This window comes from Sinohyriopsis cumingii, chromosome 4 (genome assembly GCF_028554795.1).
Source record: "Sinohyriopsis cumingii isolate HCF-2022 chromosome 4, ASM2855479v2, whole genome shotgun sequence".
Taxonomy (NCBI): domain Eukaryota; kingdom Metazoa; phylum Mollusca; class Bivalvia; order Unionida; family Unionidae; genus Sinohyriopsis; species Sinohyriopsis cumingii.
In genome coordinates this window covers 15787524-15806269 of record NC_142964.1, presented here as the reverse complement: position 1 = coordinate 15806269, position 18746 = coordinate 15787524, and the positions used below count along the sequence as shown (strand labels likewise).

At 34.4% G+C, this 18746-nt stretch overlaps 1 protein-coding gene across 1 annotated transcript; it reads left to right on the top strand.

Moving 5' to 3' along the window:
* Positions 1-8406: 8406 nt before the first annotated feature.
* LOC149800666 (cholesterol 25-hydroxylase-like protein 1, member 2) lies at positions 8407-18331 on the top strand. The gene has a single exon (XM_089954705.1). The coding sequence runs from the start codon at positions 8677-8679 to the stop codon at positions 9652-9654; it is 978 nt and encodes a 325-aa protein (XP_089810831.1). The 5' UTR covers positions 8407-8676; the 3' UTR covers positions 9655-18331.
* Positions 18332-18746: the final 415 nt, after the last annotated feature.

Below are 18746 nucleotides of genomic sequence, written 5' to 3'. Positions count from 1 at the left end.
TCCATGGATTTTTTTTACTCCTGACTGTGCAGCAACGATTGTATGCTTTCACGTGTTAATGCAATGATTCCATGCTATAACTCGATTTTGTACTGGTATATTAAGGTTGTTCCAATTGCCTTTGGCTCCAAATTCATCCTGCATAAAGACACCTCGGAAAGGATTTACTGACTTTACCATAGCAAGTAAATCAACATTTGCTAATGGACGCACGGCCTTTTGCGAGTAGTACCGGGAAATCGAAGGCCTCTGCCTGAGTGTATTCAACAATTTTTCCCTGGTAGTCGAAAGCCTTTGCTTTTCCATGAGGCCTCCAATCGCCTTTTTCATAGCCATTCCAGATGTAGTTCGATGACGTCTTGTTTTGCAACCGCTGGAGCCGCAGCTGCTTTCAACGCTGGAGTGACTGTGAGGAATGGAAATGTTCCACCAGCCGTTTATCCTTATTAAGCCGATCAAGTTATTTTGAGTTAACCATAAGGGAATAAATGCAGTTAATTTTTGAAGGAAAACGTTTCAGTCTGGTTCAGAAATCTTTTCGCATTATTTTACTGAGCTGCTTTTTGATAAGGCCGACTTTAACTTCGTGATAGGACATTATTTTTTGAAAACGCCACAGGTCTAATTAGGCTAGTTGTAGGATAGTTGACTATAACGTATAAGTACATTTGAATTTATTGTTGATTTTAGTAACTGAATTTCCTGTATAATGCAGTGGTATACTATGCATTCTCTGGCCTCACAGTATAAGACGTAAGCTAAATCAAACTTATTTTCTTTCGGCTTCGTAGCCCTTCACAAGCATCTGCTCATCTTTTGGCAACCGTACCTTCTTTCCTTTTCGCTACACCGGACAATTTTTTTACCAAAGCAAGTAATTAGTCAGTACTCTGTGCGCACAGTTAAAATAGTCGTAGTACATAGCCCAAAGGGTACACACAACTTTAATTCAATCAGGTCACCATCAATTGCAAAAAAAATATCAATCTATAGTACAATCTAACGCGAGCAGTCAAGGAGAGAGGATCGTCACAACAGCGAACCGGATCAACCGGTGTAATTCCGTGACTCCCTCTGACGAGACAAAAAGGTACGGTACATGATTTTTTCTCTGAATGAAACAACCGCTGGATAAATTTATTTCAGGAATGACCTAGCCCCCCCCCCCCCCAAAAAAAGACTATAAACAGACAGTTCAGAAAAACTTACAACAATCATATTTCTGAGGAAAATCATCAATATGTGTACTCCAAATACTGATGAACTTGAAATGGATAGAACATTGAAAATGACTATTCCAAATGTGGTGACAAAATTCTTCTTCTTAAACATGTTAAAGGAATAGCATTTATAATGTCTAGTTTGGAGAACGCAGTTTGTAAATAGGTTTAAATCATTTTTTCCTTTTATAATACTCTCTCTCTCTCTCTCTCTCTCGTTCATTGACAACATTAATCTAACCAGGATTTCACTTTTGTATTCAGTTAAAACCGATAATTTAGTCTGGTTCCCTGCTACGTATGCTGCCTGCGTAGCACTCAGCTATTCGTATAGCTGCGGAATGCGACGCATGGAGCATACGAAGCAGAGAACCAGATTAATGACACGTAATGTCACAAATAAAGGCACACGATTGGTTGAAAAGTATGTTATGTTCTCATATAAATACGTATATACAAGGAAAACACTCTCCCTTGAGCACAGTTGCGTCAAATATATGCTGTGTACAATAACACCCACAACAACTTCTGATACTCCTTCTTGAGAAGTAAAGTCTGTTTTATCATCGGCAATGGCATGTACAAAGCAAACAGCAAGAAAGTCCACCGGAGTCTCAAATATAAACCATGCAAGTCACTTTAGAAGATACTTCACAAGATAAGATAGGAATCATATAGAAACAAAATTGCTGCAATATTAAGAAGAAAACTCAAAGAAGAATTCAACATGGAAAACTATTCACAAGCTACACGAGACGCACGGGAAAAATGGCAGCCAACAGAGTAAACAAAGAAGTCAGAGAATTAGAAAAGTACTTTCAGATAAGACGAATAGAAACTAAAGAGGAATGATTTCTGGAATGTAGTTACAGTAAAGGAACACAGGAGCGTGACATGACAGAGATACCCTGAGAAAGAATACCGGGAATGACATAAGTGATGGTGGCGATAAAAGTTATAAACCCGGACTATTTGCAACAAATACATTCAATAAACCGAAATGGGTATCAATGATACATCATACGCCCTAAAGAAACTCAACCTGTATTACCCTTTGGAGAGAGAAACATCGCAGGGGAATCAGTAACAGTTAAACAACCAACGCCTATTCTGCGCATGATAAAAAATCAAACGGGAAAACTGCACCTTTCCGATATACCGTTGGAAATATCTCTGGAAGCAACGGCTGAAAAGTTCGAGACTTAACTAAAAATCAAGACGAGATACAATCCCCATGACATGTATGTACAATGGGACAAGAATCTTGGAGATAGAAAAAGTAAACTAACAGAAGTCATAAAAGCGTGTTTTTTTTTCTACATGGGTTTTTGGCCAAATCGTGGTTAAAGGGGTGCATTTTCCACATGAAATGCAATAGATGTCAACAGTCCGGACATACACTGCACAAATATAATTTAAAAAAAAAAACAACAAAAAAACAAGAGACACCAATAGAAGAAAATGAACAGAGAACACCGAGAATACTGAGAGCGAAATAACAACAAATACCAGGAAAGAAATAACCAGACGAAGAAATGCAAAATACAAGCCAACAGCATAAGAAGAAAAGAAACACAAGCAAGACAGGGGAAAATCCAACAACAACAACAGCAATAACAACAACAACAAAAGCAACAACAAAAAGAACCTATAAAATAAGAAAACTCTCAACAAGGAATAACGAACAAGAACCATAAAATGCAAACACCATCAACAACAATATGGATCGTAACAACGGAATATTCACTATTAGGACCACTAACATCAATCCAAGCAGGAAATAATCAGAAACAAACAACAACAGGGATCCCACCAGAAACAACTAAAACAAGAACTACAGTAGAACAAACAGCAACAGAGAACAGAAAAGAGACAACAAATACCAAGCAAATGGAAGTACAAGAAATGCCCATGATATTAATAACAACATCAGGGACAAAACCAACTGAATTGACAACAAAAGGAACAGAAGACAAAATAGAAAGAGACAGAATTAGGAGAAGAGAAAAAAGAAGACGGCAAAGAGAATAAGACCAGGGGATGGCTGAAGAATACCTTTCACAATATGATGAATGTTTAGCATATATATATATATATATATATATATATATATATATATAGAGAGAGAGAGAGAGAGAGAGAGAGAGAGAGAGAGAGAGAAACATAAATGAAAATAAAAATAATTCAAAAAATAAATAAATAACAAAGGAAAAAAGTATATACAGAATAGCAACACATACAGGATAGCAAAACATTTACAAGTAGGGCAGGAGGGCCTCCCTAACTGGTCTGTAGAGATCAAACATGGAGAACACCCTCAACATTTTTTTACAAAATGACACGCACAACAACGGGAAAGCTGTCAGAAATGGTTTCAGATTTCATCACTATCTGAAGCTGTCGTTCCACCTCAAAATGTAAGGCGGAAAATGACAAGGAGAGTAATTTGAAGTTAATCTTTTTTTTTTTGTTGTTGTTGTTTTTTGTTTTTTTTTTAAATTCAAAATATATGTAAACTGTAGGATCTTGTTCTGGATTAAGAAAAAGTTTAAATGTAGTAGGCAAATAAACCGATTGTTCATTGACGTTAATCATATTGATATATCCAACTTGTTTCAAGATTGATATATCATAACTGTTACATTGAGAATGAAGTGTATAATATGTATTAAGAGAGGGTATATTTTTCTACTCGGATGAAAATTATTAAAATATCTTATTGATGTGGATTTATAAAAACCAATGCATTTCTTACATCATTCAGAAATTAAATCTTTTATATTATTGTTGTACAGTATTTGAAAAGTGCTACAGTCGCTGTATAATTAATTGTTGTTCAGCATTTGATCAGTACTACAGTCGCTATACAATTAATTGTTGTACAGTATTTGATCAGTACTACAGTCGCTGTACAATTAATTGTTTGTCATGTTTCTGAAGTTTTGTTCTTGTTTTAGTACCAAACTATTAAGTACAAGTAAGAATGGACCCGCTCAACTTCTGTTAGCTGCCTTGTATATGGGACCGTCCATTTCGTTTTACTCGGGGCGGGGAGGGTGGGTCGGGTCGTTTTTTAATCCTTAGTACGTATTGACCAGAAGAACTTTCAGGATGGTCTTTCGCCCATCGTCCGCCCATTAGCACAAGTTTTATTATTGCTTCTACTCCTAAACTACTCAGAGGATTGCCATGAAACTCTTCTTACAAGTTCACCCAGTGGACTAGTTGGTCCTTAATGAAAATGGTGCCACTAGGGAATCCAATATGGCCGACACAGTCACCATTTTGAAACTCTTGTTATCCCAATTCCTTCTAAATTAGCGGTCATATGCACATGAGATTTTCGCAATGAGACTTTTTATATCATCTAACTGATCATGAACGTAATAATATGGCGGCCATGGCAACTATCATGAAACTCTTGTTATTGCTACCGCTCCTGAACGGAAAGTAATATTGACGTTGGGTTTTCACCATAAGATTTGTTATGACGATTAGTTGGTAAGAAATGAAAATGGTGCCGATCTGATGACTGATATGACCGCCACTGTGGCCATTTTTTAAATATCGTTATCGACAATGTTCCTGAATGCGTGGTCTTATCAACATGGATTGTTTACTCAGCTACATCCTATGGCCTCCAGTTGGTTCCAAATGAAAATGTTGCAGCTCAAATATCCAGTATAACCATCATAAGGCCACGAAAGTCTTATTATCACTACTTCTCCTGAGTGAATGGTCATATCAGCACGGAGTTTCCACTCAAACAATTATTGTGACGTTTAGTTGGTTACATATGAAACTAATATAAATCTTACCTCCAATATGGCCGTCACAACAGCATTTGGAAAATCTTATCAACGCTACTTCTCCAGTACGTTTGGTCATACTGACACTGGTATTTCACAAGAAGATTTATTTTGAAGTCTAGCTGGTCCTAAATGGAAATGATGCGCATCTGGTATCTAATATGGTCACATGGCAGCCATCTTGAAAACCTTTTTATTTATACTTCAGCAAAACGGAAAGTCATATCAACTTGGAGTTTTCAGCGGAGGATTTCTTGTAATGACTCGATGATCATAAATTTAAATGCTGTTGATCTGAGTTCCAATACGTCCACGATAGAGGACATTTTGAAATCCTTGTTTCTGATACTTCTCTTAAAAGGAAGTCATTCTGACACAGGGTTTTCATCAGAAGAGTTCTTATTATGTCTAGCTGGTCCTAAATGAAAATGATGCCGATTCTCCCTCAATATGGCCATCATGATCGCCTTCTTGAAAATATTGCAATCTATACTCCTCACATATGGACTTGTTATCAAACCCAGTTAGTCAGTAATGAAAATGGTACCAATCGTACGCGAAATATGGCTGCGACGACGTTGTGTAAATGTTGCAGTCGCTACTCCGCCTGAATGGCCTGTCATATTCAAATGGAGTTTTCACCAAATGACATGTAATGCTGTCTTCATGAACCTACATACAAATCGTGCCAATCTGACTTCCAGTATGTCCACCATAGCAGCTAATTTTAAAAAATCTTGTTTTACCGTTGAAGAGTATCAGACACGATTTCAACTCGTAGCAGTTGAAAGGAAAAAATATTATTGTACCTTGAATTCCTGAACATTCTTTTCGCCCAGTAGAGTGTCAGTCGCTTTTCAGAGACTCTTGCTTTTTTCTTCCTTTCTAAATTTTTTTATTTGTTTTGTTTTGTGTTTATTGTTGTTTTTTTCTTTGTTGTTCTTGTTGTTGCTTGAATAGGTCTGTCCCTAAAATAGCTTAAGAAATATTCTTACTCTCATTTATAGAAGAAAAAAATATAACCTATTATATTTATTATACTAGCTGAGGGGAAACAAAAATAGCTTTAGGTCAATAATGATAAATGAAAATAAATAAATAAATAACACAGCTCGAAACAACATTATACGCCTTCCCTACCTACCGTAATAAATGGTATGTCCTTTATCGGATCAGGCTACTGCAGTTCGAAACGAGGCTCAGTTACTCTCGGCGAAGAAAATGACGTCAAAGGGAACTGTCTGGCAGACTCAAAGCAGTTCCGTCTTAAGGCATGGGCACACTGGGCATTTGCCCAGGGCCTCACGCTTCTAGGGGCATCATAATGCCCATATTGTTAATGAATATTGAAAGATCTTTTGGCAATTTAATTTGCTTTAAAAGTGCAGTGGGAAGCACGTTTCCCAATTTAAAAAAATAGTGACATCTAGCGGAATTCCTGTGGGTGGGTAGGGCCGGTAGGGGGCCCCAGTGCATTGCTTTGCCCAGAGCCTACAGTGTTGTTAAGACGGCCCTGACTCATAGAGCTGAGTGACTTGAAATGTTACACTCCATTGTATGTTAAATCGTATTATCTGGTTAAAACTATGCCTGGAATACATGTAACAAATATAAGGTCACCCAGTCACCACTGAAATGTTCTCGGGTTTCAAGCAAAGAACCGTGTGAGATCTAAGCTGGAATGGACTTTCCATTGAAAATATTTTCTTTTTCGGGGAAAACTGTCGAAGCTTATATTTTCAAAAAGAAATAAACATATATTTTAAAAAGTAAAATATCTGAGATTATAGGAGCGATTGAAAATTGTAACTTCATATTATATTACCCCATGGCAACCCCGAAGCAAAGCGCGGGTTATTGTTGGCTTATCCGCCGATCACGCCACACGTCGTAATATGGAACTGAGGAGAAAATGCAAATCAATTTATTTTTACATAAGGTCAAGGTCAATAAGCTTTTTATCTCTTCTATCTGTTCTAATTTTAGGATGTTGCTATCGCAGCCTTTTCATTATTAACAGCTTATATTAAATATGCCTAATTTACCTTTTCTTTTGTGTTATATTTTGTGTGCAGCGGTTGTGGGTGGGCGTGTGTGTAGCATAACAACACATGCTTTTTATTTATTTATTTATTTTAGATTGCTTTCCCTTGTCTTCGTTCTTGATGTTGTTCCTTCGACTGGATACAAACGTGACATTTCTTTTGGCACATATTATCTTATCCTCAAGTATTGGATATTTTCCTTCCAGCCAGAATATTTATATTTTCTTGTTTATCAAGACTGATTTTCTTGTAAACAAATAACTATGCCATATCAACATGCAGAAGAAGCAAAATAATTGAGGAAAAAATGGCCGACAGCTTATAATAAAGAAAGGTGACAAAATAGCTTAGCTCCTATCAGTTTATACTTTCCATGTTATTTGGCTAATTAAAGTTTTACCCTTTATAACATAAAATAATTAAGCAAAACAGAATAAATAAATAAATAAAATATAATAAATAAATAAATAAATAATAAAAAAAGAATAATTAATAAATAAATAAATAAATAAAAAAGAATAAATAAATAAAGCAGAATATTCTGGTTTAAAGGAAAATCCAACACTGTTGTTGTTAGGACAAAAAGAGAGGGGTCGATATTTTCAAAAGGGGGATAGCATAGAGTTAGGGTTCTGTAATATAGGGTATGAAGTGAGAAACAAAAACAAAAAATGCCCTATCCCTAGATTGTCAAATCAAAATCTAACTAATGTGTCCTCGTTAATGAGACATGTTATCGTCGTTTTGGTTTTAAACGAGCAAGAAAATGTATCATCTGATAAGGTTAAATAATATATCTATATTCAATTCGAACGAGACTTCAAGGCTTATGAGTTAGTGCGATTTGTGTGTGTGTGTGTGTGTGTGTATGTGTGTGTGTGTGTGTGTGAGAGAGGAAATTACGTCTGAATAAACGGGACTTAGCGTAAAGATAACAAAATATTAAATCGTCATAACAAATAAATGTTCTATTTTATTCCAACTCGTACGCTCAGAGAAGCAGACTGCGAAAATCCTAATGACAGAATACAACAGTATATATAACAGACATGATATCGATTTGTGCCGGTCAAATGTTAACGTTAGTAGACTCTAAACAGTTCTTCAGTTTATTTATATTTTCTTATCCTCTACATTCTAAATGCTTTTTTGGTTGACATATTCGATCTCTTGTTTCATTCAGTAGTTCTCAACGGCCTTAATTACCGGAATTGAATTATCCAACATAACAGCTGCACTAACCTATAACAAACAATTTATGAACCTGAGTGCTAATGTATTAAATGATACTCGATTTTTAATCATTCGATGCGTGTTATAATGTTTTATTGTTTTTTTGTTTTTTTTTGTTTTGTTTTGTTTTTCTTGCATCTGTTATTTGTTTTGTTTAATTTCTTATAACATAGAGTTTCCCTTTAACGTCCCCCTTAACTTCCCATCATACGTCACAGGAAAGGCGGTGACTCAAAACTTATCTTCTCAACAGTCTGAGCTTAAAACCACCAGCGGCGAGCGTAGAAATGACATTATGTAAGTAGTTTTGCTGGTTCGAAATTGGTGTCTTATGTTTCAAACGAAACTTTATTCATAAGGGTGTGCAGAATGTCACTAGATATTAACAGTTTATTTCATGATCTGATAAATGCACTCAAATTAAATCTTACTGGTACAGAGCTTGTGTCTGCTGATGAGTATCTGTCTAAAATCCGACATGAGAATGCAAGCGATTCCGGAGGCGAACGGGAATACCGGATTCTGCAGCCACTGTGGGATTTACGGCTCGGGAGAGAGGAGTATCTACGCTCGCCGCTATTTCCTGTTGTGTTATCAGTCGTCTTTTACTTTTCGTTCTGCACACCCTTTATGATCGTGGATCTTTTTGGGAAAAAATGGAACTGGATTCAAAAATTCAAGATTCAAAACAATTTGGATGTTACCTGGGCGCAAGTTTATGACACTCTGTCCCTTACATTTTGGAATCACGTATTATACATACTACCAGCGGCTATAGCTCAGCTCGTATGGACCCCTCCCACTCCTCTCCCTGAGATCGCTCCTACCCTGTTCGAGTTCATTTGGCACCAAATAGCATGTCTGGTTATCTTTGATTTACAGTATTACGTATGGCACTGGTCGCATCACAGAATTCGCTTCTTGTACAAGACGATCCACGGCGTACATCATCGATACCACAGCCCTTTCTGCTGGGTGACGCAGTACTTGCATCCCTGGGAGCTCATCACCGTAGGATTCCTCACCACCACTAACTCGTGGTTCTTCGACTGCCACTGTCTCACAACATGGAGTTACATGTTACTCAGCATAGTCGTCAGCGTGGAAGCCCACATCGGGTTCGACTTCCCATTCTGCATGAACCACTGGTTTCCCTTCGGCCTGGTGGGTGGTGCCCCCAAACATGACATGCACCATCTCAAACCAATGACCAACTTCCAGCCATTCTTCAACCACTGGGACAAGCTTTTTAATACTTTTTGTCCTGCCATGAAGGCCGGCGGTGTCAAACCCCAGAATTTACTGGAATATGAGAAGAAGCAACGGGTGGCCAAGAAGCAGAGTTAGCGTGGTATATCTTCAAACCATTTCTACATGTCAGGGTCCTTGATTGTATGATTTTGTGATAGAATTTCCTTGTGTAACTTATGATACTGTTTACAGTCAGACTTTTTCTTTTATATCAGGATAGTTTCTTGACTGTTATACATCAAGGTGATATGTCATCTTTATTTTAATGATCCAAAATCTCAGCTATTTTCTTCTCTTTATTGATAGAAATCATGTGAGTAGAAACCATAGTCCGACTCAGTTAAAACTGGGGTTTCCTTAATTTTTGTCTGTATTCTATCAAATTCTTTATCCTATGGCTACACACTGCATAGAGGTCAAATATTTCCTTAAGCCTAACACTTACTTTGTATAGCATTTACAGTTACAATATGCTAATCCATTTATGAAACTTGATTTTCCATTTATCATCTGATGTAAGTTTTCCACAGAGACCTTGATGAAAATGTCATTGCAAGCTAAAGTGATAGAATTCACAGTAAAATGAAAAATTTCTGTCTTCATATGCTAATCATAAACATACTTTCCTTGTAACACTTTCAGAGGTAAAGTGCAAAAATGTGTTGGGGATGGTATTTTTTAGTCCATAGTAATTTTTGTATAATTTTATTTTTCACCTTGCCCTACTTACAAAACTAGACTTCTTTCTAATATCCATTCAGTAAGCTTTATAGTTGTGTTGTAGCAGAAGAAAGTACAGACACATCACAGGACATAGATAAGGAAATATTTTTAGACTTTAACCCTGTTTACAAGACTGTATATAGTAATTTAAATGGATAAACTTTTCCATATTTTATTAAATATTTCCTAGGAAGAATAAATCACCATTAAAGAGAGATATTGAAGTTTTCTGGCAACTTTCCAACTGACATTTAGCCTTATTTAGGTGATGTCAATGTTGTTGAAAAAGAAGCAAAGAGTGTATATGTTTGATTTTTTTATCAGTTTAAATTTCAGCATAAAATTAGGATGTTGTTGCATTGCTTTTCAAGCAGAGAGCTTACAGAAGATAAACTAGGTTATTTTCCTTTCGAATTTCACTATATCTATTTCCTTCCCACAGTTGGTTAATCATAATTAAAAAAAACTAATAATAATCAAATTGAAATATATTGATGTCCTTCACCCAGGTTTACAGTAATCTAAAGAAAGCTAATAATAATAATAATAGAATTTCAATATATGCATGTCCTTCACCCAGGATCACAATAATTCTAAAGCAAGCTGATAATAATAATAATAATAAATAATAGAATTTGACTATATTAATGACACTTACCCAGGATCATAATAATTCTAAAGAAAGCTGATAATAATAATAATAATAGAATTTCACTATAATAATGACACTTGCCCAGGATCATAATAATTCTAAAGAAAGCTGATAATAATAATAATAATAATAATAATAGAATTTGACTATATTAATGACACTTACCCAGGATCATAATAATTCTAAAGCAAGCTGATAATAATAATAATAATAATAATAATAGAATTTGACTATATTAATGACACTTACCCAGGATCATAATAATTCTAAAGAAAGCTGATAATAATCATAATAATAATAATAATAATAGAATTTCAATATATTAATGTCCTTCACCCAGGACTTGCAGTATATTCCTCTCATAATTGTGTAATAATAAAAAGAAATAAATAATAGAATTGCAATATGTTCATTTGCCTACCAGTTTCATCATATTTTAAAGAAAGTTAATAATATACTTTTAAAATTCATTGTTATTATATTTTAAGATCATTTAATACACTGAGTTGGGATATTAACTTGTTTAGAAAAAGGAGACTACTATGTGTGATTTACAAGTACAGAATGCTGCTATAGTGGTCATGTAGTAAATGTTCATGTATTGTATGTTTTCAGGGTGAATATAAGCGTAATCAAGGCAAGTCACTATCATATTTATGCACAGAACTATGTGCTTTCTTTAGAAATTTCAGGTAAAGTAAAACTCAGATTGTCACATTTTTGGAAGCTATTGTAATTGATGTTTCTTGTACAGAGTGACTTTAGCATGGTATGAACTGAAGCCATACAAACATAAATAATGATACTACAGATGTACTCTAGTCCTATCAGTGTCAGAAGAGTCCAGTATTGTTTTATTCTGAACTATGTATTGCTCAGTTGTATTACCATATGTACTAATAGATACATCCAACCAAGTTGTATTACCATATGTACTAATAGATACATCCAACCAAGTTGTATTACCATATGTACTAATAGATACATCCAACCAAGTGCATTTGCTTGTAATTCTGTTGTATGCACATGTTTATATGTCAGCGAAATGTTCCAGTCTTTTTAATAACTGTTGGGGATTACATGCTGTGATACTAGCTACAGCAGTTACAGTAAGCAACCTCATTGCCTCGAACCATTTTCTATACAATTTATTTAGAATCCCCAGGATATACAGGCAATAATCAAGCCCTTATGAATGTACAGAAGACAAATGTGTCAGCTATATTGTCTCTCATTGACCTGCCTGTCATACTGTTTTGCAGGCCAAGGTACACCCAAAAATCAATAAAGTTTTAAAGTGCTAAATAGCATGATTTAACGCTGCATACCTTTGTTAGGATTGGCAGTTGTAGACCTAATGTGTTTCCCTACTTGGACATTTCGCATTTTGTTCAGTTGTTCTCATTTTAGCAAAATAGGGTCCATGATATATGACTGAGGCCAATTTAAATTGTAATGGTGGTCATTCTTTAATGATAAACATGTTTTGTATAAATTGTATAATGATAAAGTTTAATTGGTGGCAACTGGTAAGAAATGTTGATAGGACAAGATTAAATTAGCAGTCATTTTAGACTATTACATTTCCTCAAATTGACACTTTCCTTTCTCTTATTTTACTAAAAATTTGGCTTCTGCAGTTTTTTTTTCTTCAATTTTAATTCTGAATTTCTTTGTTATTGCCCTTTCAAGATAAACCTAGAGAGGAGGATGTTCACTCGCACCTTTATGTCCTGACTGTAGCAATTTTTTAATTGTAAAAACGAGTTTGTGCTAGATGTGACTCATTATGAAGTCCATTTTGTAGTTCAAGGAAGGCAACTTAAATTTCATAAAACCGACCTATGTGAAGAACTTTTATGTTTTCAGGTTGTTGATTTGAGTAGCCAGTCTAGCAATTCATTCTTGCTGTAATAATGTAGCCAGTCTAGCAATTCACTCTTGCTGTAATAATGTAGCCAGTCTAGCAATTCATTCTTGCTGTAATAATGTAGCCAGTCTAGCAATTCACTCTTGCTGTAATAATGAGTAGCCAGTCTAGCAATTCATTCTTGCTGTAATAATGTAGCCAGTCTAGCAATTCATTCTTGCTGTAATAATGTAGCCAGTCTAACAATTCACTCTTGCTGTAATAACGTAGAGCCAGTCTAGTAATTCACTCTTGCTGTAATAATGTAGCCAGTCTAGCAATTCACTCTTGCTCTAATAATGAGTAGCCAGAGTATAGCAATTCATTCTTGCAAGTATCTGGAGTCTAAAATTCACTTTACTGTAATACTAAAATCCACCACAGCAGTTAATTTGAAAATCTTATCGCTGAAGAATATCAGAGGTGGTTTCAACATTCAGCAAATAAAGGGAAGAAATGGTCATATCTTGAATTTATTCCAAATTCTTTGCCAAGTAGAGCATCAGTTCTTCCAAGGAACTTGTTTTTTGGTGGTTTTTTTATTATGGGGGGTGGTGATATATCAACATGGCATCTGTATATTATGTCAGTTGTGAATCCTGTGATCATAATGTTCAGCATCAAGTCATTGATTAGAAAATAAGAGGAGACAAAGGTGATAAGGTGGGTGGGTCATTGCTAGATTTTCCATATCATTAAATGTTTTTCGATTTTCTCCCATTTTATATCTTTGACATCTGGGGGTTAGGTATTTCTTTCAGTGCATGATTCAGTGTAATTATTATTATTATTATTATTACATACGAATGCATGTGTTGGTGTAAAGAACACAAATACAAATCCGGTGACATTAATTAAGGTTCCACACTGCTGAGTTTGACAGTATTATATTTATATTTTTGACAGAAATTATTCCATTTAAATGAAATATAGTATTTTTCATATATATATATATATATATATATATATATATATATATATATATATATATATAACTTCTTTGAAGAAACTCTGAGATGGATTTTGTTTACTTTATACAGTAGCTATATTTTTTATTTGCCATAATTCAGAAGCTAGTTCATAATACTTTCAAAATCCCAAATTCAGTATATTAACATTTTGTTTTCTTAATCTTAGGTATTTTTGAATTTATTTAAGACAAATTGTTCTTTATATCTCACAGATGTGCATGAAAAAATTAATTTTCTTTCATCACTCATTTGCATTTTGGAGAAAAATATTACCATTGCAGTGATTTTGGAAAGGTAGGAATTGGTTGTCAGTTTTAATTGTAATTGAAAATGTTCTCCCCTTTTATTTGTGATATTATCAAAATCTCCAAATGGATACCAGATGTATACATTATATGTCTAAATGTAATTTGCTGTAGCTTCAGTTATTAAGACAATCTGATTGTGTTTATTTTGTATTATATAGGTCAGGATTTGTTTTGACTGCTGTTGAACACTTTCCTGGTGAGCCATGGTATATCTGTTATTTTATTTCAGTTACATTCTATCAGTTGTTCTATGACATTAGCATACAGTTGACATGACCTGAGCATGTGAGGTATTGAATTCCCATTTGTAGATCTGCCATGACGTGTCCAAAAGCCAGGGTACGAAATTGAAGTTTGCAAGTTTGCATTTTGCTCGTTACAATTCTGATATATCAGTAAACTAGCTGCTACCTGCAAAAAGATCAATAAATAAGAGTTTTTTTGCTAGTGATATTTGTATTCAGAATACAAACTTTCCTAGTGAATATTGAATATAGCATGATGTTTGCATGTTAAAAATATTGCAACTTTTAAACTGCTGCTGGCACCAACAAATTATTTTTAAGCCCTGAAAGCAGACACAGATGCGGAACTCCAGAAATGGGATTTAAAACCTTATAACATTATAGAGCTCAATTGACCATGGAAATGGTTCTTTTTATCATTTTCTTTTTAATGTATGCATGTTTTGTATAATGTTCTTATACTGTGATTGCATTGGGGCTTGTTAAAAAGTCAGGGCTTTGGGAGAAAATGTTCATGGGGGGCAAAGTGATTAAGACACCTGACACTTCTATGTAAGAGTGAGTGAATTGTTGTGATACACCAATCAGCTTGATTATAACAAATCCTGCTTCCATTTGTTTATTCCTTTGATATTCCAACATGTCATTCTTATAGCTGTAGTATGATTTTTAAATTGTAAAAAGTAACAACAACTTGTGAACTTTAATTTTTTTTGTAGGGAGCTGAAAGCCATTAATTTACAAAGATAATGTCCTTACGATTTTATTTCCTTTTTTTTCCTTCATTTTCACAGTATATATAATTTTACAAAGGCAAAAGTTGCATGGTTTTCTTTTACTTCCATTTAAGTGAATATTGATGGCTTTTTATTAAACTTGAAGTTTATGAATGAATCTTTTCATGGGTATGTTGGCAATTGTGCAGTGCTTGCTTCACATACCCATATATCACAAGTACAGGTTTGCATCAACATCCACGTACTGTACACAGTTTAGGCACACAATGTAATTAATAGTCTCAAGTAAAATTGTATGTTTTTGCAAATTTATTATTATCATTATTATTTAGTAGTTGTATATGCAGGTATATATCATTTGGGTTGATAGCATTACTATACCTTGACAGATGGGTGCAAAATAAATTATATGAACAACTGCTAATTGCTTATTTAAACTGTCTTAAAGACCACACTTTTTGTCACATCCAACCTTTTAATTTTTATAGTATCCATTTGGAAACTTTTGTTTCATGCCTTTTATTTACATGAGAAAAGTTGTTATTACTTGATGAAACTGCATCAGTTTTAATTACCTTCAAAGTATTAACTTCATAGAAAATGAGTTGTTGTCATTTTTATTTCTGTTATTGAGATTCTTGCCATGTACTAATTTAGCTAAATTATTGTTAACTAGATTGCATCAGGTGTCAAAATAGTGTAATATTTAAGAGGAATGTGGATTTTCTTAACATTGTCTTTTTACTTATACCGGTGATGTATTTTACATACTGATGTTGATAATCTACAATGTCATCTCTAATCCCATAGTAGCTGTGATTTTAGTTTATCAGAATTATTTTTGTGCATCAGTTTGATGTTTGTATTGTTCCTTTTGTTATAGAATTATTTCCTTATTTTCACAAAATGTTGTGGTACAGTTAATGTAAGAATAAGACCTGAATATCAAATAACTTCCGCACACACAGCAGAAGGTTGCAAGTCACTTGCCTCGCCATGAATGTTTGGTATATACGTCTGAAGTCAGTTGTTTTCATCGAGTTGGCAATGACGTGTTACTGTGGTAACACTGAGGCAGACTCGTCATTTGGACATGTGCAGAGAAACGAAGGACTTTTGCTTGCATGGGCTAGTAACATCTCTCATTCCCTATAGGTTCATGATGATCCATTGCTTGTTGATAGCATTTCTGATATGATCTCGTGTTCATCAATACATCCCAAGCAAAAGATGTTATAATTTTCACGAAAAGAGCATAATGCGATAATCATTTTTTTTCTTCTAATTAGTATTTAATGAAATTTTGTTTCTTTTTCTCCATATGAAAAAATGGACATCGCTGATTTTGAATTCTCAAAAAATTGTTTTACTTTCCAGAGGCATTGATTTTAAGTATCTATGAAAATGCTATAGATTTATGCCAGTATTTCCTTTTATCTTGATTTTGTACATTTTACATCATTTTATATGATATTCAAGGTTACATTTTAAAAGTTGAAAGAATTGAAAAGTTTAACATCAGCTTAAAAACTGTTGACATTTCGGGAAAATATCAGCTAAGATATATACTTGTGCAATGCATGCTCCTTCATTCTGGTTCAACTCTTAATGCTGCCATACTTGCTATGATATCAATGATCGAAAATATATCTTGTTTTCCAGGATTATTTGGTTTATGTGATTAAAGTCTGTTTTCCATTAGTTGGCAATGACGTGTTGCTATGACAACACTGAGGCAGACTCTTAATTCGGTCTTGTATGCATTACTAAATTTTGGTTCAGCTCATAGTGCCACGGTTGCTATATGTAAGTGTAATGTGGGAATGCACAAATGATAAACAAAGAACATTTAAATTACATGGATCAAAATATTGTAAGACAGTAATACAATTTAAGTAGAAATTGATTACAAGTGGCATTGAGACAAATCAGCCAAAATCAGTTTTAGCAACAAAAGAGTTTAATTCAGATAAAAGGATAAAGAGCCTAAGTTCTAGATTTGATGACAAGTATGAGTTACTGTATACACCAGCCCTATTGAGTATTGCTTCAGCTGTAACTTTTTATGATGTATTTGTGTGGTATATTAATGTAGATATTTAAGACATGGACAGAAAGGTTTTGTTATGACGTGTTAGTCGTCAAACTGACCTGAAACAGTATGAGGGATTTAATTGATCTTTGATCGGCTTAGTCTGCTAATGATGTATCTATGACCTTGAATTTTTCATACATGTATGATGTTTCAGTACTGAAACATACAGTATGTAATTTGCTCAATGGTCTTTGGCCTTATTGGCTGTGAAAATGATTGTTCTGCAAAGTATTGTCAGGAATCCAGGGTCATGACGTCTGTATGCCCAATACAGGCTGATACGTTTCTTGCAACAGACTTTGCAGAACAGGAAAATAAGATACATTTTTGGGGTCAAGGGTGTAAAATTGCAGACCTACTTCTGCCTTGAGATACAAAATGGAGAAAGGTGTAGTTTGTAAGCATCTAATTATCTTTTAACAAAATGTTCACATGCTGTCTATACTGGGTCTGATTGTTTTAGGACTAATCAATAGAACAAACGCTGTAGACCACAATCTGCCTGCACATATCAGGGATTATAAACAGTAAATGCTGCAATTGTTTTTATTGACATCAGTATCTACTGCAGTTTTTATAATATGCCAGCCATCGATCATAATATCTGCAGTTAACTACAAATATATTTTTAGTTTGCAGCCAATACATTTGTATCATCTTTGTATTTGGTAAAATTTTCACCCTAGGTACCTGGCCTTGGTTTCACCAACAGAACGTAAGTCTTGACCTAAATTTATGATTAGAATAAAGCACTTTGATTGGTTGAAATTAAAGTGACTTAGAATTGACCAATCAGATGTCCAAGTCCAGACTTAAGACTTGTGTTGGTGTTGGTGACAATCAGTGACAGGTTACCTGTTGATTCAAAGTCGTTGATACAAATTAAATCGATATATGTATATTGCTGGTGGTAATATCAGTAATCATTAATAACATGTACAATTATTTAACTGCCACTGTGTAGAAGGCATTAATTTTTTAATGGTAATTAATTAAGGCTTCATGTAAGACCAGTGATTACCAATGTAAGACCAGTGTATAATTGGATAAATATTTATGAATCATTATTACCACCCTGTCTTCAAAAGAAATAAAATGGATCTCGTTTGTTCTGACCCAGATTCAAACATGCAGTCATTGTTTGCCTGTTCTTATTTATTCCCCCATTGTCATAAAACAATACTAGTCTTGAAATTATTTCTCACCATATTGAGATGGTATCACTTGACTCAGATTGCTCTTGACTGATCAATCAATGCTTAAAGTTTTCATTCTTAGGAATTCTTTATTTTTACGTTTTTAAAACTTACCATCATATGACCAATATTAAACTCTATACATACATATCATCATTTTCACTAGGGAACTTGCTATAATTATATATACTGTATAAGCAACTCATTGATGTTTGGTTTTTACAGCACAGCAACACAATTAAAGGTGTCAACAAGTACCTGGGTGCTCGGGTACCCGCCCATTCATAATAACCAAGGAAATACAATTAGCATTAGGGTTCATTCTGGTTCAGCTCTTTTGCTGACATACTTG